General features: G+C 38.2%; 1 protein-coding gene across 6 annotated transcripts; it reads right to left on the bottom strand.

The window, feature by feature from the left end:
- Nucleotides 1–2,503: 2,503 nt before the first annotated feature.
- On the bottom strand, nt 2,504–22,676 carry MTX3 (metaxin 3). Of its 6 annotated transcripts, XR_004739833.3 has the most exons (11): nt 22,570–22,676; nt 22,005–22,074; nt 21,555–21,631; nt 20,563–20,655; nt 19,880–20,062; nt 19,657–19,733; nt 18,695–18,852; nt 17,334–17,422; nt 15,622–15,813; nt 14,594–14,681; nt 2,504–2,615 (listed from the first exon to the last, which is right to left on the bottom strand). XR_004739833.3 is itself a non-coding variant. In XM_002744827.6 (9 exons), the coding sequence occupies exons 1-9, from the start codon at nt 22,648–22,650 to the stop codon at nt 15,703–15,705; spliced, it is 939 nt and encodes a 312-aa protein (XP_002744873.1). In that variant the 5' UTR covers nt 22,651–22,676; the 3' UTR covers nt 8,839–15,702. The 6 variants fall into 6 exon arrangements, 2 of the variants coding, with proteins under 2 accessions (XP_002744873.1, XP_008990145.1); XR_004739834.3 differs by lacking the exon at nt 2,504–2,615 and adding an exon at nt 18,218–18,314 and having other exon boundaries at nt 8,839–15,813; XR_617954.5 differs by lacking the exon at nt 2,504–2,615 and having other exon boundaries at nt 13,796–14,681.
- Nucleotides 22,677–25,401: the final 2,725 nt, after the last annotated feature.

Genomic DNA, 25,401 nt, shown 5'->3' with positions numbered 1-25,401 from the left:
AAAGTATTAAGTAACAGTGAAGCATGATTATTTCATATTTGAGAAATATCTCTGTTGAACAAGGTAGAAAATGCATTGAAAAGAGGCAAATCCAGAAGCTGAGAGGCCAATGGTGCATCTGTAACAGTAACCCGGAAAAGAAAAGGCAAGACAAAGACAAAAGACAAACTAGGGCTATGCAGGAGGCCACTGGTTCCGATTCAAGTAACGACCACAGCAAGAAGCAGATAGGATGAGGTGATTGACTAGTTAGAGAGGGTAAGAGAGAGGATGATGCCACGGCCTCTGCTTTTGTTTAGACTACCCTGTGCCTTTAAAACATTACACTTTCCCTAATCCATCAGCACCCTCAATGCCTTCTGTAGGGATAACATTAAATTTTCAAATAAGTTCTCATCCTGTCTCCTGATGAATGCACGCAGTCATTAACTAGCTCGAGTGGAAAATAAAGATGCAGACTTACTTCATATGCACTCTGGGCCCCAGGCCTGGGTAGAAAAAAGAAAATTCTATTACCTAAACCACAGAAGTAAAATCCTCCATAAAGAATAAAATATCCCAGTGATTGACTTGGGTCTCCACATCATCTGGCTTAACTAAGTATAAAAGTATTAATATGCTAGACCCTATTTATAAAATAATCTAGCTCATCATTGTGAGAGAAAGCCCATGTTTCCAACAGCAATCTTTTGTAATAAATAAGAAGTCCCTCAACAAACCCTGTTAAACCCCATGTGGATTTCTGTTAATGGGGAAGATTTCCCAGTGACCTAGCTTAACACTGCTGCTTCACATTAATTTGCTCTCCAGCTATACATAAATAAATAAATGGCTGCCTCCTTGATGTGAGCTCGAAGACCCAGGGGAAGGCATTTTTACCTCTAGATATCATCCCCAGCCTTCTTATGCTGTTTATAATTATCATATTCATCATTTTTTTTTCTTTTCCCTCTTCCAAATTTCTTTCTTCCTAGTCTCTCTTGAACCTACTCCTATTAGACTTATGCCCCCACCATTCCATCAGAACTGCTTATCAAGGTCACCAGTGACCTCCATTTTGTTAAATCCAATGGCCAAGTGTCAGTCCTCATTTAACATAATCCATCAACTGAGTTCAGTGCAGCCAATTACTACCTCTTCCTTGACACACATTCTTCATTTGGCATCAAGAGTAACACATTATTTCCATTTTTTCCTACCTCACTGGGCTTAGCCTTCCTTGCTGGTGTTCTCCACGATCTCTTAATGTTCAGAATGCCCCAGGAATCAGTTCCTAGTCCTCTTCTCTGTAACTTAAACCTTGATGGTCTCATCCACTCTTGTGGTATTAAATAACACCTTTACCCTGATGACTCTTCAGTTGGTACCTCCTTGGTCTCCAGCCTTACTCTACATCTCCACTTGGATGTTAAATAGACATCTCAAACTCAATGTGTCAAAAATGGAACTCCTAATCTCCCTTCGAAAACTGTTCTACTTAGAGCCTTCCTTATCTCAGTTGATGGCAACTTGATTAAGCCAGGGGTCATGCCAAAAACCTTGAGGTCATCTTTCTGTCTTTCTCTTACAACCCACATCTAATCACCCAGAATCTACTGTCTTCCTACCTTTCCACTGCTACCATCCGGATCCACCATCTCTTGGCTCAAAGTCACTGCAATATACTCGCAGCTTCTCTTCCTGCTTATATGACCTTGTCTAGCCTCAGCACCATAGCTCAAGCAATCCTTAAAAAGCAATCAGTGGCATCACTTCTTTACTCAAAAATTTTGCAATAGCACAGAGTAAAAGCCAAAGGCTTGCAAATGCCTTCAAGCTCCTGCCTGGTCTGCTCTCTCCCCTAAGTTTCAACCTCATCTTTTGTGCTCTCCACTGCTCACTCTGCTCCTGACCACTGGTGTCCTTGCTCGTTCTCAGACATGCCAGACAAGCTCTACCTGTGCCCTCTGCCTTGAATGCTCTTGGATACTAGAGGCCAGCCCCACACTTCTTTCCAGCCTTTGTTCAGGTGTCTTCCCAATGCTACCTATCCTGCCATATTTCATACTGTCACTTGTCCCAGCCCCAGTGCTCCCAGCCTCCTTGCCCTGCTTTACTTTTTTCATTTCCATAGCACATACCACTTCCTACTATGTGATTCAATCTGCTTGTTTATTAGGTTCATTATTAAGTGTCTTTCTTGCTGGAGTGTAAGTACTACAAAGGCAGAGGTCTTTGTTTTGTTCACTGATGTATCCTGAGCACCAAGAACAGTGCCTGGAACATAGGAGGCATTCAGTAAATACTGATTGAATTAATGGATGGATTATCTTAGGCTTCAGCCACAAGAGGCTCCTACTATAAGGCAAATGCAATCAGCTTCAGGCTTCCAATCTGAGCTGTTAACATTACAAGCTTGAACTGGAACACAAGTTAGATGACTTTGATCCATTTCCTTTCCAGCTCACTACTTCAACACATTTTTCATCCCAGTGCTCTGGTCCTCTCCTCAGGACGGGGAATGGATACAGTTAATTGTGGCTGCTCAGGGTTTATCCTCCCTAGAGTAATTGTGTCCTCTTCCTTCTTATCCCCAAGGAATCTTCACTGCGATCCAATTTCTCAAGGCCTTAAAACTAAAAAAAAAAAAAAAAAAAAAAATGAGAACTAGTGGCTCCATTTTAAAAAATATCTAAGATTGTAAATTAAGCCAATTCTGCTGTTAAACCAGATTTAGCTCATTGACATCTAGAAGAAATACAAATGATTGCCAGAACTTTATAGCAAGAGAGACGGATAAAGTATAGTGGGAAACCCAGGCAGAGCTGGGTTGGGAGTTCTATGCTACTAGAGGCTAACATGAATGTCCCAGAGGAGTGAGGAAGAGGGGCATGACTAGAAGGAACAGATTATGGGGCACACATCTTATTTTTGCCTAAGGTGGACAAATGGGCTAACTTGCCAAAGGTTTTGTGAGCTCCCAATCATGCTGCTGGCACCTAGAATAGCCTGGTGGAGGCTGCCCCAAGAGTTCTAAGAAATAGCCATGGAATGAGAAATGCCCAGGCAGACACATGGCAAGTGATATCTCCCACTGGAGCTCTTCTAGAGACCCCAGGCCACTTCCACAATGCGTTCTATACGGAGAAAACTCTACAACATTAGGATCAACTACAGGCAGGTTGAGTTTTTATTTCACTAAGTACCCGAGCTCTTGTGCATAATTAATCCTCAAAAAACTCAGTTCTTTCACGGCACTGAATTGTTTAACCTTGGTCAAAAAGAAATCCACGATAAATACTAGGCACATAGTGGGCATTTGACATCCTTCTTTCTGTGTCTCTCATTTTCCTCCAGTACCCATCCTTCCAACCTCCTTTGAGATGACTATTTTCCATATTTGCCTCTTTCATAGCATATCTGGTTTTTTTTCTTATTTGGCCCCAGATGTCAGATTGGCTTGCATTACTCCAGGCTGAATCATTTGATTTCCTGTCCATGTTCCTAACCTTTCCAGATTCTCTTGTATCATTTCTCAGTCACTGCTGCTGTTTACAATACCTCTCAATTTAAAGCCATCTGCAAATCTCATTAACAAACCACTGATTGCTCCCTCACGATCACAGGACATTCTGAATGAAACAAGACCTGACACCAATCCTCTCCTCTCTATTTAAGGCACCAATTCTCTGGGTTACTTTATATTTATATTATATATCATTTTTACATTATATTATTATTGCACATGTACTCCCAATGTAGGCAAATCTGTGAAAATCAGGATTTTTAAAAATTATTCACAGGCTGGGTGAGGTGGCTCATGACTGTAATCCCAGAACTTTGGGAGGCCGAGGGGGGTGGATCACTTGAGGCCAGAAGTTCCAGACCAGCCAGGCCAACATGGTGAAACCCCATCTTTACTAAAAATACAAAAGGGTATGGTGGTGCATGCCTGTGGTCCCAGCTACTCGAGAGGCTAAGGCACAAGAATTGCTTGAATCGGGAGGTGGAGGTTACAGTGAGCCAAGATCTCGCTACTGCACTCTAGCCTGGGCAACAGAGCAAGACCCTGTCTCAAAAAAAAAAAAAAAGTTATTCATTTTACAAAAACTTAATTATATTAATCCCTTTACTAGTGACCTTTCCTAGTATACTTAAAATACTTTGCTTACAAAGTAATAATTACCCAACTTCTCAAGGCTGGCTACAGCCTTGGATATAGGTCTTTAATACCCTTTAGCTACATCTGTCTGTAAGAAATTTTTCCTCGTATTTAAGATTCAAATTCTTCCACATTAATATTAGTAAGCATCTGAGGAGCCCACCAGTTTTTTCACTGGTGATTCATTGGATCTTGGCTTCAACTCTTCTCACCCCTTTTCCTGATATACTCAAAATATTTCCAAATCTCACCTATTCTTCCTTCCTCAAAACTTTTTGTGTCCTGTCTATGTTCCAAGCACTGTACTCAGTGCTGGGGTACAATAAAGAAGAGAATCTCCATCCTCTGGAGCTGTTAATCCAAGAAAAAACATGAAGTTTCATAAATAATACTTTTTAGTACCTTCCATATTCTGGACCTGCAATGTGTATAATCCCTTTTAGCCCCACAGAAATCCCACCTGATAGCTGAGAAAATAGGAGTTTAGAGAAGTAATTTGCCTGTGATGCAGAATATGAATAGACAATTTACAGAAGAAATTCAAATGGACAATAGACATATGGAAAAATACTCAAGTATACTAGTTATTAAGCAACTGGTTTATTAAGTAAATGAAATGCTGTTTTTTACGTATCAAGATGGGAAAGAGTAAAATAATACTCTACACTGTTGAGGTTGCAGTAATACAGGTTCTCCTGCATAGGGCTGCAGGGAATATAAAGGTTTCCTGAGAAACCATATAACAATATGTAACAAGGACCATTACAAGAGGAACTCACTTTATTGTCCATCACAAGGGGAAAGAAATAAATGATGTTACGTCCATCCAATGAAATTGTACATAGCCACGCAAAATCATACAGAATATGTAACAACCTAGAAACATTTACCAAATATTAAATGAAAAAAGCATATTACAGAGTAGTAGATACTATCAGATAACAATATATACAGGATTGTATGTGTGTGAGCATGGAGAAAAGACTGGAAGAATAGGTAACATGTTAACAGGGGTTATTCATAAAAGATGGGATGGAGTTCTTTCTACTGGTATCGTCTAAATTTCAATAATTTTTAAAACCCAAACATAAAAATGATCATACATTCAGATCTAGTTATTCAACTGTATTGCAATAAACAGCAATGCAGACTAAGAGTCAAGTAACTTGCTCAGAACCACCCATCTGGTATGTTAAGTCTCTATGTCCAAAATCCATTGTCTTTCTACAACCTACTCATTCACCTCCATAACCCCAATTATATCCCATACAGATCAGTAATGATTAACAGCAATAGCAAGTCCTTGCTGATCTTTCTAGTGTCTAGGCTTTTTATCATAAGATTAATTTCTCCCACCAAAATGGCTTGCTGTTCTAAAATCTCTATGCTGGCACTCTTTCTGCATTAAGCAACCCTTTCTTTTTTTCAAAGCCTGCTTGCTGGCAGGTCATCACAATTTTCATCATCTGCTTTTGTTCTGTGAAACCTGACAAGGGCTTATGAGGTCTTCAGCTTCTCTCAACAGCAAACATTGGTATTTGGGTTTGAACAATTCTTTGTTGAGCAGGGCTTTGTTAGCCCTAGCCAGCTTAAATGCCTTCAGCGCTTCACTGTGACAACAGAACTGCCACCATACATTTCCAAACACATTCCAAGGGTGTGCAATTGAGAACTGCCCTCTGATGGGCCACAGCTCACCCTCTGACCTCATCTTTCTCTACTCCTTGGCTCTCTGGCTCCATTTCAGCCACACTGGCCTCCTTGCTGCCCTTCTTATAAGCCCACAAAGGCAGGGATTTGGTGGTGGGGAGTGGGGTGGAGGGGTGTTCCTTTCATCTGTACAACCAGTTCCTGTATTCAATTCCCTCTCTTTTAAGCACTTGATCGGTTTTTGATCCCTTTTAAATTTGATTCAGCTTCCCCAACTGTAAATGAACCAATAAAACTAATCACTGATTCCACATGTTCCCAAGCTGTGCACCTCTACCACAGGATCTCAGAGTCTTGCAAGGTCTGAACTGAAAACTGAGTCTGCATTTCCTTTTGCCTTCTATGTTTTGGGAAGGTATCTCTAAACGATCTCTTTGGGACAGAAGACAAAAACTACATGAATGCCAAATCAACTGTAGGGCATTTAAATTATGTGCATCTCTCTCATATTTTTAGCTCCTTGACAACAGTCTTTGTAACCTTCTCTTTAATTCTCCTCAAATAAATGAGTGCCTGGAAATCTCAGGCACTCAAGACCTCTACAGCAGCCTCTTCCCTGAGAGATTAGGTGGCTGGACTATGATGATTTAGACATGCAGGTATCTCCACACTTCCACACAGCAGTCATCACTGGGACATCACTTTGTAAGCAAACTATTTTAACTATTTTAAGTACACTGAGTGATGGATGTCAATCTTGGCATGAACATGGTTTGCAAGGCTCCAAATCCAGAGATTGGATTAAATTTGCTTAAATTTCTATTAGGCTGTGTGCGTGTTCCTTATTTTTTCCTTTGTTTTGGGCTTTTTCCTCTTAATGTCTACATCTGCTATATACACTCCCCACTCCCCAACTTTTTCTAAACCATTTTAAAGGTAGTCAACCCTGTGAATTTGATGTCATATGCCACAGAAAATGTAAATCATATTCATTAGATGAAAGATGCAGTTTCTCCCTTCATGAAGAAAACTAGGACAACACATATCAGAAGGGGCACAATATGAGTCTTCAAATAAGTCTGCGTGCTTCCTGCATTTAAAATAAAGCTGAAATCTGTTTGGTCTTAATTGTGATATTTGCAAAGTGTCATGCTTTCTTCTACGCCAAAAGATGTCTTAGCTTCTTCAAAATGTGAATTTGTGAGTGGACTACCTTCTCCAGCCAAACCAGGATCTGGGCAACCAATCCTAATTGTATTTATACATGTTAAAGTTCCCCTGTTCTTTCCACTCACTCCGAACGCAGATTAAATATAATAACTTCTCTTCTACTTGGAAAAGCACAATTTTTGGAGCCTTGAGTTGGCTGCACTGGAAATTAGAAATGTCTTTGATGATGCACAGCTGTCTTCGTTTCTTAATCACAGATGTCTACAGCATTCCAGGAGGCTGACTCATATACCTGGAGAGAGGGACCATGGTCTCTCATTCTTTCTACTGAAGCCCTTGTCTGGTCAAGAAGAGACCAATTTCTCCTTTGTTCTAGGAACTTAACTACAGGATGATCTTGAGTAAGATAAAACCTGACATTTCTTTACCACCATTTCCTTTTTGTTTTCTTACATTTGTCTCAAGCATAATGTGCAGCACTTAGTGATCTTTCTGCTATGGAGACTCACTGAAGACAAGATCCCAACATGGCAAAACTTAAAAAAGAGTTTTCCCAGCAATAGCTGCTGTTTGCAGAGAAGGAAAGAGAGCATCCTGTGTTGTAGCCTACCATCCAGTGAAGATCAGTATGGACATCCTGGAGTTTTTGAGCTCTCCAAATAGTCTCAGACGAAAGTCAAGCCTCTGAGATGAGCAATTAAGAACCAAAATTTCTGAAGCTCTTTGTCATATGGTTTTCAGCTTTATGACTCTAAATAGCTGTCTCTCCACAAAAGAATTCCATTATTCCACAATAGCAACTCCTCTTTTCTGATGTCTTGCAGCAAGATCATTACTCACCACACAATTAATCCAAGGGCTTTCACTTGGAACCCAAAGTGCGTAAGTAATTAAGATTTGTATTCTTTGAGGACAGAAGTATCAACAAAGATGTAGCTGGCTTCTCATGTGAGAAAAATGCTTACATACCTGCACAGTTCTACTTGGAAGTCCTATGCATTTTACTATATGTAAATTACACTTCAATTTTTAAAATTCCACTAGCGAAGACACCCATTCTCTCAGACACTTGCCCTTATCTAACTTACAGCTATAAATAACAGGATTCTCTATAACCATATGCTTTGTCCCATAAACAAAGCAGTAAAAAAAAAACCTGAGTATCTTCCCTCCAACTAAAATTACATTATTTTTCTCAGATCTTCCATTCAAGTACAATGTACTATCACTGGTCTGTCTGGATGAGCAAAAGGTGTAATTTGCAAGAAACTTACAGAGCTGAAGGGATGAGAAAACTATAACCCTGAAAAGTTGTGTGAGCATCTGAGGTCTTACACAAACCAGTGGCCTAGAGAGCAGGCCTCTAACCTCCCAGAGCCCGCAGTGGAAAGAGCACAAGTGGTCTCAACGCATAACAGAAAGAATTGACATTTTTTGGCTGGGCATGGTGGTTCAATGTAATCCCAGCAATTTGGGAGGCTGAGGTGGGTAGACTACCTAAGGTCAGGAGTTTGAGACCAGCCTGGCCAACATGGTGAAACCCCATCTTTACTAACAAAATACAAAATAAAGAAGACTAGCCAGGTATGGTGGTTGGTGCCTGTAATCCCAGCTACCCGGGACGCTGAGGCAGAATTGCTTGAACCCAGAAGGTGAAGGTTGCAGTGAGCCAAGATCACGCCATTGTACTCCAGCCTGGGTGACAAGAGCAAACCTCTGTCTCAAAAAACAAAACAAAACAAAACAGGACATTTTGAAAATGTATATAGCTCAGTCCCAGCCCTGAGCAACTACATTCAACCACCAAAAAATTCTTCCCAATGAAAAGATTTATCTCAAGGAACAAATAACATTAAATCAGGAATTAATAAGCAGTCAGGCGATTTGAGATTTTATTGAGAAAATATCTATTTTGACATTATATCCAGTTTCTGATTTATCAGAATAAATTCTTTACAATATTGATGACCATCACCACTTTAGTGTATTTATACATAGTCTCTGAATAAAATACAGTCACACTCGGCAAGGCTAGAATATTGAAATTATGGCCAACATTGCTTGCTTTAAGATTGTTTATAATGAAGCTATAGTAGTTGTGCAACTAGAACTGATGTTTTAAAATGTCTGCCATTCAAAGATAGGCTTGGTGGGACAAGACGAATATGCATACTACATACATATATTTTCTTCTTTACTGTCAATCGTTCAGACACTAACATGACATTACAAGCACCTCAAATTCCCACTTCAAAAGGAATAGAAAAATGGAAAAACATGATTTCCCATTTCATAAAATTAAAAATCAAGTCAGAAAAGAAGTAAAACTCATTTTTATGCATTTAACTTAAGATCTTGAGAATACTACTCCTTCTCTTAGAGAGAAGGAAGCCAGTACTGCAGAAGTAACCAATAGTCCAAAGAACGAATGGCCCCATGACCTTCTCTATGGTTCATGACTTGCTGAGGGCTGATGCAAACACTGGCAAGCTATTTTTCATGATCTCCAAGGATCTGGGATATGTAAATGAAATGATTAAAAGACATTTCTCTGAATTTGTGAGAGGAAGACTGAAGAATCAGAACAAAGATCCAACTGTCTTTCATGTGGCTACATGTCACCATTACATCACAACTCAAAACCCACAGGCGAGCCTTCTTTCATATACACATTCAAAACGGTGTTCCATATATGCAGTTGTATACATTGCAAAAACAAAATGCTTCCTTACACATGATTAGTAATCTGGTTTCAGACTCTGAAGTAAAATCAAGCATATTTAGTTAACCCTCTCCAATTTGGAGGCCTAGTGAGGTTTAAATGTTTTTGGATATAGAATCTGCCTAGAATTTAATGAAAACTATGAACCTTAGACTATCTTCAGTAATGAACAAAACCTGAAAATATTAAACTTCCTTTGCTTTGTCACTGAAGCAACTATAAGCCTTCTATGATGTATGTATCATACTAGCTTGTATGTGACTTTAGTGTCATAAACACCCATTGCCTTTTTGGCACTTTTAAAGCACAGCCTGGAAAGGTCTGGAAAATTATTCTGGAAATACAAGTTGGTTCCCTCTGCCTCATGGATGCTTAGGAACTGGTTAGTCCTCTGAAACCACCTGTTTAAACCCCTGTACAGTTGTTCCAGGCCAACTGAGATTCTAAGGAAAGGGGCTGGAATAACCAGGGGCCTCACAAATGCCTAAATAACACATATCTAAGCCCACAGCCATCCCTCTCTAAACACCATAATCCAAGTGAGTCTTGACCTGCCTCGTCCCATTTTACCACCAGGGGCACCGAACAATAAGAAACCTTTGCAATGAACATAAACTAGCAAAAACACTCTAGGGCAGCATTTCCTTAGGTGTATCTCTTAGAACACAAATCCCACAAGGTACCTACTTTTTTAAAAATCTGGCTGGGTGCAGTGGCTCACGCCTGTAATTCCAGCATGAATTACGCTGGAATTCACGCTGGCCTTGTGGGAGGCCAAAGTCAGCAGATCACCTGAAGTCAGGAGTTCAAAACCAGCCCGGCCAATATGGTGAAACCCCATGTTACAAAAATTAGCTGGGTGTAGTGGTGGGCACCTGTAATCTCACTTTCTTGGGAAGCTGAGGCAGGAGAATCACTTGAACCCAGGAGGCAGAGGTTGCAGTGAGCTGAGATCGCACCATTGAACTCCAGCCTGAGTGACAAGAGCAAGACTCCTCAAAAAAACAAAACCAAAAACTCCAAATAAATTAGGGAAATGATGTATAAAATAGAGGTGCTTCTTGGAGATTGAAAATGCACATTGGCATATCAAAGGTTCTGAAAGGCCAACAGTAACTCAACTTTGTCTAACCCACTGTTTCCCAAACTTACTTGGCCATGGAACCCTCTATTCACCTAACAATATATTCTGAAAAAACACTCCTTTAGGAACTGCTGCTCCCAAAACCAAAAAGATTATCTTAAAAAAATATTATAGCATAATTTCAAATGATTAATAAGGATACAAAGACTTATTTTCCTGTCTTGTTATTTTGTTGTCTATTTATTTTGTTCTGAATAATCTTCCATCACATTTCCCTTTCTATTCACAAACCTTCAAATCGAGTTACCCTTTCTGATACCTTTGTTTAAGAATGTTAATTCTTGCTGGGCACGGTGGCTCACACCTGTAATCCCAGCACTTTGGGAGGCCAAGGTGAGTGGATCTCCTGAGGTCGGGAGTTTGAGACCATCCTGCCCAACACAGTGAAACTCCGTCTCTACTAAAAATACAAAAAAAATTAGCTGGGTGTGGTGGTGGGCACCTGTAATCCTAGCTACTTGGGAGGCTGAGGCAGGAGAATCGCTTGAATCCAGAATGCAGAGGTACAGTGAGCTGAGATTGTGTCATTGCACTCCAGCCTGGGCAACAAAAGTGAAACTGTCTTAAAAAAAAAAAAAAAAACAGAGTGTTAATTCTTATCTGAAATCCATGGCACACTAGTCTGGAAAAAAAATAATTTTGTGTCCTTTTCAATTCCTAGAGTACCTCTCTACTTCAATCACAATTTAATTCCAGGGCAGGTGACCTGGGCTCCTAGCAAACACTACACCCCAAGAATTTGGGAGCCAAATTATTTTGCAAACCCTTAAAAACAAAAACTAAAAAAAAAAAATTATCCTTGTGTATCTGCAAAAATTAGCATTTTGAACATCTAATGAAACTTCAAGTTTGAGGATAATGGGATTACTGACCTTTGATTTCAAAATAACAAATTTTCTTAAAATCTGATTAAGAAATATGGGAACATTGAAAAGTAAACAAATTCCACAAAGCTGAATGGCAGCAAAAAATACTTCTTTATATCGAGAACATATACAAAAGACCGTCATTGCCACCCAAATTATCTCTGTTGCTCAAGATTTCAATTATAAAAATAACCAAATCAAGACAAGAACAATTACAGCTTAAAACAAACAGCTACACCTTCTTCATTAAAAGTGAGCATCTTGTCACACTGTGCATCTGGAGAGAGAACCAGTACAAGGCACGGGAGAACTACCATGTCAAGGGACAGAACTTTTTCAAAATATTTTATCCTCAGAAGTAAATCCCACTACCATAGAAAGAGAAAAATATAATCAGATATTTAAAATCACAGCATTTTTGACATCCTAGGGAAAAGGACTTTTTGGTTTTAGTTTTTTTTTTTTTTCTTTTCTGGTAAGGCAAAATAGATCTTTAGATATCATTTGTTACAAACAAGAGTTTTTTCTTAAGAAAAAAATAAAAATTGTATTTAATTTCTATCATATATTTATTCAACTAAGTTGAATACTATTTTTAGAAAATTAAATTTGAAATCATAGTTTATATAATGATACTTTAATCTATGAATTTACTTTATAAACATTTTCATTTTGAATAATTACACTCACTAGAAGTTATAAAAATAGTTGATAGAGATCCCAGGTACCCATTGCTTAGCTTCCTGTCTTTACATGTAAGCATTTATATCTAGGTTTTAAAAGGGTTAAAGTTTTGAACAGTTGATAAAAAAAAAAACCACCAGAAAGATGTAACAGGCCTGGTAAATACATACTTTTGGAGGAGGTTCTCAGGAAACACTACCAAGTTCAAATCCCACTTTTATCAAATGAAGCTGCCTTAACCAATAGGTTTTTTAAGATACTATCCCTGTTACCTATTTCTACTTCTTTCAATAGTTTTTCCATTTTTACAGACTTATAAAAATTTTTCTCTGACTGAAATAAGCTTCCCCATCCCTTCATGTTACTGTATCTAGCAATACTGAATGAATACAAATTATAAATAGAAATAAAAACACTTGTTTTTATAAAATCTCCAGCTTTCCAGTACCCCCAAAATAATATAAACAGACTTGAGTTGAAATTTGGTTTGTTAATGCCCACCTTCTGTGTGGTCAAAACAGTTTTGAAGGAATGATTCTTTACAGCTTCTTTAATGTTACCTTAAAAAGTCCAGTCTTACGGACGACTAATGGCATTTTGTTCATGGAAGATCTTCATCTCATGGGAATTATCTGGCCAGTTTTTCTAATCATCTACTACCAACAAAAATAAACACAAGCATATTCCCTTTAATCATATTATCCTCCACCATCACTTACAAAAGACATTGGCTCACAGTACTCTGTTTAAGACTGTAGACCATTTATCCCAGCAAACTCCAACTTTATCCACAACCTATCATGACAGGCTGGTCAGACGTGGTCTGTTCAGTCTGAAAAAACATTCTTTTCTAAGAGCTTCCTATATTGTGTGGCTGGTCCCTCAATAACTTTGTTCTCAGTTACAGCTTCCTGTCATCTCATCTGCTTATATACAAATAGCTCAACTAAGTAACCCAACATATAAACTCTCACTAAAATCACATGTTGTATCTTAGGAAAGGCAATCTGGAAGTATCATGGACCACAGTGAGAATGTAAGGCTAACAACAGTCTGAAGTAGGGATGACACAAAAGCAAATAAATCATATTGACAGTCATTCCCTCTACTAAAAAAGACAAGTATTTGTTATTCTAAAATGACCTCCTCTGATTAAAATTTTGATTCGTGAAACATTACAGTATGCTTCTTTATAAAGTCTACATATCAGAAAAACATGGGCTTCATGTTCTTGTAAAACTTGAAACACATTTTTCTTCCTAATGGACATCAGTAATTTTATTAAAAGAAAAACTGACATAACCTAGCATTATCTTTTGACTTTGGCCATGGAGAAACTTGGAGTTAAATTTACTACTTAATTTTAGAATCTGTCAGTGCTGACATAGTTCTATCCTCTACAAATTTTTTAATTTAAATTTTTAATTTTTTTAATTCCTTAAAACTTAAGTATTTTAAATTATAATTGTTCTGTTTACATGTAATATACTTGTAATATACATGTAATGTACTTGTACATTATAACTGTAATATACTTCAAATACTTTTGGAGGGTCTGATATAAATCATAATTAAAAATGACTGGCTCTGATCAAAGCATAAACAGATGTCTGATGAATGTGCTAACCACCCTTCTCCAATATATATCCATCCAAGAGGACAATAAAGTCTCACAGTCATGATTTCCAATATAAACTATTTAGATTTCAGACTGCTGGAATCTAATAATCTGCCTTTGAAGATGACTGAAACACACACATACACACATGCACACACATACACACACACACACACCGTTGTAGAAGTAATGTGCAGCTCATGAGGTACTTTCCCTAAATACATCCAAACAAATGACCAAGATTTTGAAGACTACCTTATTCTCATTTGGTTAAAATTTTCAAGAAAAAATATTTACAATGACTTAAGGAGTCCTGTATAAATAGCTACCTAAATACAGAACAAATTGAAAGGATGTGGGTCAAACATAGCTGAGTTCTACTCAGCTCAAATTAGCTGAGTCTTTCGACTACAAAGGTCATTTTCTTAACATATGGGTTTCTGCAGGACTTGATAAGATTGGCTAAGCACCATAGTAATCTTTTAAGACATTAATCCAAAACATGGTTCTGTACTTTAAAAACCTCAGAAGTGGTTTTAGGACAACAGAAGCATCTCAACCACTAAAATAAGCAAGTTTCTATTATAAGTAAAATTACCACACAGCACGTCCTTTAACAGTTCAGCAACCAATAAACAGAAGTCTTTAAAAGCTGCTATCTCTGATTGTTCCTTTGTATTCTTCAACTGTAAGTGAAACATATGACATATGGAAAATAATTGGTTGTCAGAAAGCTTTTGACTACATGATATGCATCTTATGAAAGAATATTAGCCTGGGCCAAGATTAGAGAACTTGACCAGATGCACAGTAGGTATTTCTACTTCCCTGGCTATGGGCTCATCCTGAATAGTGTCTAACAATTGAGCAATTTCAGTAACATGTTACAGCTTAGCATAGCAATGATGACCACTACTTTCAGCTCTCCTGGAATTAACACAAGAAAAACAACTAAAGATTTACTACAAAGACATAAGTCTAAAACTGTCACATTTGCCCAAGAAAACTAAAAGAACCCGTCCTAACCCATATTGAACACATCAGCAAAGACCAATGTTATACTGAAGTGCATATTATCAGATGTTATTATATGTAACCACCTCTAATATTTATCTATGTGCTACCAAACCCCCAAAAGATTAGACTTGTGAGAGCATAATTAAAAAGCACATTCCTTATCACTTTTTAAAGTTAAATACGGTCTCTTCTATTGAAGCAATTTATCTTTTTCTGGTTCCTAAAATAGGCATCAAATTTCTAAACAGAAGTAAAAAGCCTCAGCCAAAGAGCCACATATTAGGTATTCAGCCTGATCTAAGAAAACTAAGTTAATAAACTGAATAAATTAACTCAAATAAATTAGGAGTGCACATTCAGAACAGAATTGTAGCTTTTGGTCAGCAACATCTGAACCAAAGGCAAAAATCTGCCATAAATAAGGCAGTTTTTTTGTATACAGTACAATGTGTTTTTCTTCCCCCCACCCACCAAGTTCATTTAGCATTAACTGATGTTATTTAAAATGCACTGCCAAGCTAGAATATAAGCTTCTTAATAATAATATTAATAATAAAAATAGATGTCATAGAAAGTTCCTTTTGGTTTAGAGTCTTCCTTAATACCTACGCTTGCTTTTTGCCTTCACACAGTAGGTGTAAGAGATGACTGCAACAATCGTTTGACTTTGGCCACAAAGCATGACTACTGTCAGGGTGAAAGCCGTTGGAAGGAATTATTTTCTTCTTCTGCTGGAGTCAGTTTAAGTGTTGGCAGTTTCCGAGGAGGAAGCTGAGGGCTTTGGCGAAGATTGTCATCCATCTGTAGAAAGTACAAAAGATACATCTGACTAATGCTGTGGCACCGCTTATGTGGACTGTGGCCTCCCCATCCAAACTATAGCCTAGAGGAGTACAGAACCATATGTTTCCTGGGCTGCTAGAGAAACCTTTTTTTTGCAAATAATCTCAAGAATTCTAAATGTCATACCTCAAATACCAGCTGACTCAGTTTCTGTAAAAAGCAATGTGCCTCATCCCTGATACCTTCACATACCTTCACAGAATTATAGTAATTCCACAAAATAAATATTCTACTGAACTCAACTATAGCATAACTTAAAGAGGTCTTCTGATATTAAGCATAAAAGCAGTACTATTACACTAAGCTCCAGTTTGCAAACTATGTTTATGTACAATATCTTATTTGATCTTCCTGACACACTGTGAAGAAAAGGCAGACACAGATCTTCCCTGTTGTACGGATAAGAAGCAAAACGAGACTCCATAAGGTTAAGTGATTTGCTCCAGGTCACATGCTAGTATGAGAGCTGAAACTTGAACCCAGGTCTTCTGATTGCAAAACTATTATTCTTTCAACGATACTTCTTTGCCTCAATGAAAATGACCTGCATTCCAATCAAAAAAGACGAGCTTTTTTAAGCTGAGACTGTGTAGACCAAAGAAAGCTAGGAAATTAGGCAAAAAGAAAGATAAATTATTTAAATCTAATCTAATCCAGAAACACTGGATCAGTTGATAACACTGGGTTATCAGATGAGATAACCCACATCAAGCTCAAGAAACACAGTGCTGGACCTCAAAAACTCTCAGCCAGTGTCATTAGGCCTCATTGCCCTGAGTTTGTAAAATACTAAGTATTACTTCCTTGTACAGGAAAGAAAAAAAAAAAAAGCAAGTTTATCAGTTCTTGGGGGAAAAAAATATGTATCCTCTTGTATTTTTCCAACTAGAATCACAACTGAAATTTCCTTTGTTGGCTCTCTCCCCTATCCAGTTCCTCAGTCTCTCTCTCTCATGAAAGAATACCCCAAAGTGGCAAAATATCTACACTGGTTAAAAACTATAGACTGCATCTAGAGTACAGAAGAACAAGAAGAAGAAAAAATAAAACTTTCATGTGGAAAAAAGAAAAGGACATCATGGTGCTGTTCATAAGAAAGGCTAAGCCCGGTGCTTACAATCTCAAGAAACATTAACTTAAGAGACAGAGAGGCAGACACACAAGCAAGAAGTGTTTTTGCTTTGTTTTTTTTTTTTAAAGTAAATCTTTTGGATTTCCCAGCTTAAAGGGTACTAATTGTGTGGCAAAAGTAAACCCAATACCCTTTTATCTGATCTTTCCCCAAAACAACAGGGCCACTATTGGCTTCAAAACACTATGTTACATACAACTTTAGTAAAAGTATATTTAAACAGTTTTCTGAAAAATAAACTGTTTAAAAACCTAAAAGGGTACAGTTAATGTGTGACCCAAATGACATTATTAGCTACAGAAAGGAAAATGCTAAACTATGATAAAATGATTGAAGTAGACTTGACCTTTTCAATCAAGTTGGATTCCTTATTTACAAGTTGTGTGAGTTTCTGCAGATTTGCATCTACCATATCTTGTCCAGCTGGAGAGATGCCTAAGAAGCCAGGACAGAAATCAGAGAGAGACAGGAAATTTTTAAGCATTTAAAACTGTTTAGATTGAAAGAATTTTGAGTCTACCCACCCTGTCTAGTGCCCCACCCTTCCCAAAAAAGGCAAACAGAAAAACCATTCTGGGTTTAAAGGTAAAGTTAAGAGAGGGATTTGAATGATCCTGAGCAAAAAGGATGAAAATGTGTCCATTAAATAGACACTGCTAACCAAGTGTTCCGCAACTGGCCACAGTAATTCGTATAATTTTAAAAAAAGAAAAAAAGCACAGCAGTCCTCATTTCCTTCTCAAATTTAAGCTATTCCTTTCTCACACCCATTTCAAATAGGTCTTCAGTCACAACTATCTGGATAGTTTTCTAAGGCATTAACTCCCAAAAAGTTGCCCACCAGACATCCAGAGTATTTAGAAGAACTTAAAAAATACAAATTCTTAGGACTGATGCCTAACAGATTCTAATTTAGTAAGTCTGGAATAGGACCCAAATTTTTTTATCTGTCAAATAGTCAGGTTTGTTAATCATTGCTCCCAAGTAACAAGGTTGAACATACTTAATTTCATGACTCCCAACTGCTAACCCCTTCCTACATACAACACATACCCCACCTTAAAATAATAAACTGTCCACCTGAGCCAGCTACCTTTATAACCTGTCTCTTAAAAAGACAATTTCAGCCAACCCTCCCAATAGAAATTTAGAATCTGAATCACCTAAGCATAATGCCCCACTGTCTCAACAAAGCGCATCCTAAGTGACAGGTGCCTCTATTTACTATACCTCCATTCTGATGCAATCAGTTTTCAAGTAGTGGAATCATGGGAGTGTACCTCACCAAAATCAATCTGCTGCTGATATCTGTTCACGCAGGAAAATGCTAGAAGCAGCAGGTAAGAATCATTTAAAGTAATTGCCCATTTGCATTAGGATAAATACTGTTTTTCAGCAAAGACTTAATACCTGTGGTTTTAACCTTTTAGAAGAAAATGATGCATTTCAAAGGGGAAATATTTAAAGAACAAGCAGCAAGAAATACAAAAATCCAGAGGAATAAAGGGCAACTATCTATTTCTCTATTTAAATAAGAACTAACATATGAGAATAAAAATGAAGTTGGAAAAAAGCAAATCCTTGGAGTCCTATAAACCACTATTTAAAGACAATACACAAACTTTTAAAATTAAAATTAGTGGATTTTGCTTATACTTCCATAGGAGAATATGCAAACAAACATTAGCTGAAGAAGAGTCAGCTTACCTCCAAGACTAATCCTAAAATAACTGCTCAGGATGTCATCACAAAAGCGGCAGAGGTTGGAGAGCTGTTTCAGATGTTCTTGTAGCTGAATTTTAGGAAACCGTACTTTGTAAAGAGGTGCAAGAAAACCAAAAACATAGGCATCCAAGGTAGAAGGCCTAGAAGTAAATTAAGGATTTTTAAGCATGTAAGAAAATATTAACTAAAGGCTGGGTGCAGTAGCTCATGCCTGTAATCCCTTTGGGAGGCAGAGGCAAGAAGATCATTTGAAGTTGGGAGTTTAGAGACAAGCCTGGCCAACATGGCGAAACCCCATCTCAACTAAAAATACAAAAATATTGGGCATGGTGGTGGGCACCTATGATCCCAGCTACTTGGGAAGCTGAAGCAGAATTGCTTGAACCCAGGAGGCAGGGGTTGCAATGATCCGAGATCATGCCACTGGCACTCCATCCTAGGTGACAAGAGCAAGACTTTGTCTCAAAAAAAAGAAAAGAAAATATTAAAGATTTTTAAGCACATAAGAAAATATTAACTTGGGATTGTGTTTAAATTTTTTTTCAAATTTCTCAATTCTGAATTACACAACAGTCTTTTAAAAGGTTTACTAACCATTTTAGTTTATAAAAATGATGCAACTAAGGTTTTCCTCATTGAGTAGCTTGGACTATTTTATTTAGAAGAAAATGAAACTGTCATTATAGATTCATTTTTACTCACAAGTGTTAAATAGTTTGAAAGCAGAGTGGGAACAGTCTTAGATGTTTTAAATTCACATTTGCAGCCTATTAAGTAAATGTTAGATTATCACTGATAGAAAAAGTTTCCTATAATAAAAACCGATTAAATCTTTTTTTTAAGTGAAAAACTCATCTTTTGGGGAGATAAGAGGACTTGCTTTAAATAGCTGCTCACTCAATATATATGCACAAAATATCAATGATTTTTAGGGGAATACTCACGTATTTCCAAAGAAAAACTGAGATGTTCCCAATCTGTTTGATAGAAGATTTAGGCACTCCTTGGCATCTCTGTATATCTAATAAGGATGAAATTATATCTCAAAAGTAGAAAAGATACTCTAAAACTATCTTTGAGGCTGACATCTCTAGGTAAAATCATTTCTACTATTTCTCTTGTCCTTTCTCTCTAGGGCCCTTGCTTGGAGAATAATCCATATCATACCTGTGCTTCCACTTCTCGGAGGTGGTAGAGGGGAGGCTGTCCTCTGGTCAGGAGAATCCTGTTCAGTGCTCCCCTAGACATTCTTCCAGGCAGAATCAAACTCAAAGGAAAAGGAATTTGTGAAGCAAACCATGGCTTTGTCACAGTAAAGTAATTGTCACTCTCAACCCAGAATGTGTGAAGCTGCAAAAGTGGAGAAAAAACACTACAAAGATGTTCTTTTATTAAAAGACCACTCAATGTGAGAGGTTTTCATAAATAATCTTTATATAAAGTGACTTCATACAAATTTTCCAGTTAGAATGACTCAGGATAAAACAAGATTATTTTAAATGTGTGAGTTTTGTTGACTGCTGTATCCCAAGCACCCAGAACAAGGCCTGACACATAGCAGGTGCTCGATAAACATTTGGTGAATGAATGAATTGCACCCAATTCTATACTTGGAGCAAAAAGATCCATCTCCCACAAAGAATTTCCAAAATGACATTTTCTTTTACTTTGTTGTTTCACATACTAGTTGAATGCCTAAGAGAATTCAGTTTCATGGTAATATGAAGCAATCAAGATTAACATATAAGTAAAATTTTCTCTTAAGACTTTTCTCATTGATTTTCTTCTAAACAGACTATGTACATTTGCAATTAGGCCACTAAAATCCTGTAATATTTAAGAACACTCACCACTGCAGGGAGAAGCTTCTCTTCGAGGAGAGCAATATAAGCCAAGGTATCTGCCCCTTGTTTTGCTGAGAGTTCATAATCAGCATTATATTTCTATTAAAAAAAAATAAAACCAAAGAAACTCAGAAGTCAAAGAATCCCAAAGACAGTAAAACTAATCAAATCAGGATTCCTATTTTTCCTCACAAGTGGCAAACGTGGTATTAAAATGGGGGAAAGAGAAATACAAACCCAGTGAAACCTACAGCTTAATGCACATAAAGTTCTTAGCACAGCATCACAGACACAATACAGTCAATAAATGTTGTAATTTATTAACTACTATTATTGTCATGCTTGTAAATGACCTAGTTCAGGGCATGGCATGTAGTACAAACTTAATAAAAGCAACTAATATTTTTAACAAGAAGAAAATAGTTCAAATTGGCTGTGTTTCTCCCCATGAAAAAAGGAAAAACCTTCCAATTTATAAAAGTTCAAAATTTTATTGACATAATTTTTTTTTTAAGTACAGTATGGGCAAAACCAAGATAACTTTTGCCTTTATATAAAATTGTACATGTTTAAACATTTTGGATACATAACTCTCTACTGTTAGAACATTTAGATAGATCATCGAGTTTTTTAAAAATAAAATAATATAGTTGCTGGTTGGTGGGAACTCAGATGTTGTGCCCAGCACAAAATGTGTACCAACTATGTGACAAATCCTGTCAGTAAGTGTAACAGTGAAAATGGCTAAATCTACTTACACACAAATTTCAATAAAATTCAAGCAAAGTGTATTAAAATATAAATTGACTCTAGTCATCATGACTTTCAAATCACAGATACTCATGCTTTGCCGTAGTGATTCTCAAATCTATCAAATCTATTTTTAAATCATATCCCAGGTATCTCCAATTGTCTAATGAGTGTGCAAAGAAAAAAAAAAAGCCCAACATGAGGGATCAATAATCTACCAATCTACTTCTTCAAAGTGAACCACCCACCTGTTTTCTTAAAAAGTTTAGTATTTTTGCTGGCTGAGAAACAATGTTGTCTTCAGTTGTCAAAATTGGTACATCGCCTATAATCAAAAAACAGTTTATATACAAGGACACAGTGTGATTTCCTCTGAAGAGATTTCAATACCCTAAAAACTATAGCAATTGCACATTTAGAGGGGAAAAAATGAGTAAGCTTGTCTTAGTTTTTTTGCAGTTTCACAAAGAGTGGTTCTAGAGAACATTTTCATTTCTCATAATTTCCAGTGATTTGGCTTGCACTTTGAGGTATTACTCAGAATGATCAAACCATAAGCAACCAGAGCCAAGGTCACGGTAGGAAACTAAATCCTCAATGTACTCTATAGCTATATACCATAAACTCGTAGCTTTAAACGGAAGAAGAAAAAAAAAAAAACGAGTGCAGAAAGGGGAGTGTAAAGGTTTACACTATACCTCTTGAACCTCTCCAGGTGTTATCTATCACATTGACTTTCAAGGGTGCACCAGAAAATTTGGCATAAGCCTGAAACAGAGTTTGCAATCAAACATTTTAGACCGAGTGCGTAATGAAAATCTTCAGAGCAGCTTCACTGCACAGCCCCATCCCCCAAAGGCAGAAGGCGACTGATACTGAGGCCACATCCCTCCCCGTGATCTCCAGTAGGGACGCGGGCGCCAGCTACCCGGCTTTCGGGGACTTTGCTCCTCAAAAGGTCCTGGGGATGCGGAGTACGGAGGGCACGCCCCCTGCTTCAAGGTTTCACTCCACCGCCCAGACAGCTTTGTGAGGCGGACAAAACTCGGACCCAAGCCTAGAAGCCTTGCCATTGCCGCCGGCCTTCGGCGGGGGTCACAGGCCAGGTTGGAACTCGTCGGTGGAAGGGAGCCCAGGGCGATGCAGCGTGCAGCGGCCCGGCTCTCCTGGACCCGGTAGCGCAGCGGAAAACTGGGGCAAGTCAGCCTAGCGCTTCTGGCCCCGCCCCTTCTTCCCGCGACCTGGCCCGCGAGGCGGCCTCACCATCACCACCAGGGACTCGCTGTGAACCGATGGGAGCCCCCAGCCGCCTCCCCAGCAACTGAGCTCCAAGGAGGCCGCCATCTTGCGGGGGGTCGACCTTTACTATCCCGGAAGTACTTTGCCGCCTAATTTCCGGCACGTGGAAAGGCGGGGGCGTGGCGAAGGGGGAGAAGGGCAATTTGGGGGAAGAGAACGACTGGAGGGATTAAAAAGCACTCAGGAGCAGCTTGGCCTAAAGGGTGAGAGTCCTGAGCCTTAAGTCAGACAGACCCATCAGTAATTCTTCAAATATTAATATTTGAAGATCCCTAGAGTGTTCCAAAACCTTTGAACATTCGATCTGAGACCTAAATTAATGTATTTGTAAAATAGGGATGACACAGTATTTACAAGATTGTGGGGTTTAAAATGACATGGAGGGGAAGAACTTGGCACAAAGGAGGCACTCAGTAATTGTTCAACCCCTCTCCCATATATGTGGCCTCTGCCTGCCTTTCCATCTCAATCTCAGTTCTCACCCTAATGTTCACTGGCACCACCCTGCTTAAAAGTTAACACTATTCCTGAACGTTGTCAGGTAAATTCTGCCTACCTTCAGTGCTACTTCTTTAATCTGGAATATCTTTCTTCCCTATGCATCTGCTCCCTGGAAAATTAGCTTAACTCACCTTCCCTGTGATGCGTTTACAAAGTTAGGATCTCTGGGTTCCTGCAGCCCCTTGTGTATACTTAAGAGCTTCTCTCTCTAGCTACAGACCTTTTGCCTTTCACAGAAGGTGTGGGACCTGTACAGTCACACAAGGCTCCATGCTTAAAAGGGCTCCTCATTTGGCTGATGCTCTTCCATCACTGTCTTGAAATTCTTAAGTTTGGAAGAGGGGCTCTGTTTTTATTTTGGACTGGGCCCAGCAAATCATCAAGACAGTCATGTCTGGGCCTAATGATCATGGACTAAATGTTTCTTAACATTAAACCTGACAATTTCTCAGAAAAACTATTAAAGAGGAAATTTTGGTCTTGGAAATGCTATGATCCAAGCATATGACTGGGTCTCAGAGTTGGAACTTTGGTGTTGGGTTTTTTTTCTAGAAGATGCAGTAGTCCTTCTGGGATACCCTCCCAGTCATGCCTCTGAGTTCTTTCCTTTTCCCTATCCCACGGAAATCGTTGGGTCTCCTTAAGCAACTAAAACTCAAAAGAAAGCTCTACAACTTTTCATAAAATTATTCAACAAATATTTGCTAGGCACTCCCTTGCTGTTCACATAGTCATCTAAATTACCCTGCCAGCCTGCTAAAGTCTTTTTTACGTGTTTCAAAAACAAGGGTTCTTAGAAATGAGATATAAGTCAGAGATGAGAATTCATTAATAATATCTGTGCAACTGGGAAATACTTAACATATGTACCATTAAAACTATCGAAACATTTATTGAGCAGCTCCTGTGCCTAAGACATTATAAGGCTCTGGAACAATACAGAGATATATATAATATGAATTCTGTCCTCAGGAGTTTACAGTGCACAAAGGAGACATACACACAGCAAGGTGTAACAAGTCAGATAATCATGAGTGGGGTTAGAAATAGAAGTAAAATACTACAGAAACATAAAGGAGGGACAGTGCATCCTCTGTGTGATCAGTGGAGACTGTCTGTTGAGTCTTCAGTATAAAGAAAGTAATTCAACTTTCAGATTCAAGTGATGGAACCCCCCTGTTTTGAGCATTAAAAATGCCAAGCCATAGACTGACAAAGGCAAGGCAGGGGAAAATTCCTAAGCTGTAAAGCTCAGAGTCCGTATACTACAATGAGACATTTAAAACAGTCATACAGAAAGAATGTGGATTTCCTGAGTCTTGTTTGTAGCAGGACTGAGAGAAGTGGATGAACATTCTTAGTGAACACATAACACAATTACTCAGTTTGGCCTTTTCCCATACTGCTGCTGCTACATACAGTGATTTCATTGGCATTAAAGAGAAATTAAATCTCTTCCCTTAGTGCTGAATTAAGACAAAATAGCATGCCATTGCATCTAATGAAAGAATCCTTACACACAGGTTTATTAGTGCATAGTTAATAGCAATCTTTTATTGCTGCAGTTCCTCCCGAGAGTCTGTATCTGTTAGATTGAATTTAAAAACTCTTAACATAGCTGATTGCACAGACAGCCTGAATACTGTTCCAGAGAACCGCACAGAAAACTGAAACCTTCAGAAATAACGCCCGGTATGGGTAATTGGCTCCTGTGCGTTTTCCTGGCTGCTAAAGAGTATTGTTCAGAGTTCATCAAAATCATAATTTCAGATTCCTACCAGGAAGAATACTATCTGCAAGACATCCACGTATGTGTGGGATGGCCTGAATCACAGCTTTGTAATGAGTATCCCAGACAATGTTTTCCCCAAAAAAAGAAATCTTATTTTTCAAAAGATGATCATTAAAAATGGTTTTATTTGATGATAGTCATCTGAACTCAGGCACTCTGACTTTGGCATCCATTCCTGTCCTTCGTGTGTTTCTTAACTTGGGAGCCATGGTGCAAGGTTTGTTACGCTTTTTTTTCTGGGTGATTAAGAATCTGGGAAATGGTGCTGTTGGGAAAGATGAAAGATTTGTGACAAGTGATGGTGCAGTATTTGGTCCCTTATGGGAAAATTGTAGAGTCTTAAATATTCCTTTGAACTTGAAGATTCTGTAGTTTGTCAGATATAAAAAATCCTTAAGGAGAGAAAAGAACAAATGAATACAAGTCAGGAGAGCTAAGTTCTTGACTTGGCCTCTGATTAGCCATATGCACTTGAGCCAATCATTTTACATTGATTCCTCTGC

Source organism: Callithrix jacchus, chromosome 2, assembly GCF_049354715.1.
Source record: "Callithrix jacchus isolate 240 chromosome 2, calJac240_pri, whole genome shotgun sequence".
Lineage (NCBI taxonomy): Eukaryota > Metazoa > Chordata > Mammalia > Primates > Cebidae > Callithrix > Callithrix jacchus.
The sequence above is the reverse complement of the archived record's forward strand: the minus strand, read 5'-3'. Positions and strand labels throughout refer to the sequence as shown.

Excerpts from the sequence above, each read along its gene's own strand:
- MTX3 (XM_002744827.6), bottom strand. The coding sequence starts at position 22,650 with ATGGCGGCCTCCTTGGAGCTCAGTTGCTGGGGAGGCGGCTGGGGGCTC. Across the intron at positions 21,632-22,004 it reads CACCTGGAGAGGTTCAAGAG|GCGATGTACCAATTTTGACA; the intron begins GTATAGTGTAAA and ends TTTTGATTATAG. Across the intron at positions 20,656-21,554 it reads TAAACTTTTTAAGAAAACAG|AAATATAATGCTGATTATGA; the intron begins GTGGGTGGTTCA and ends TTTTTTTAATAG.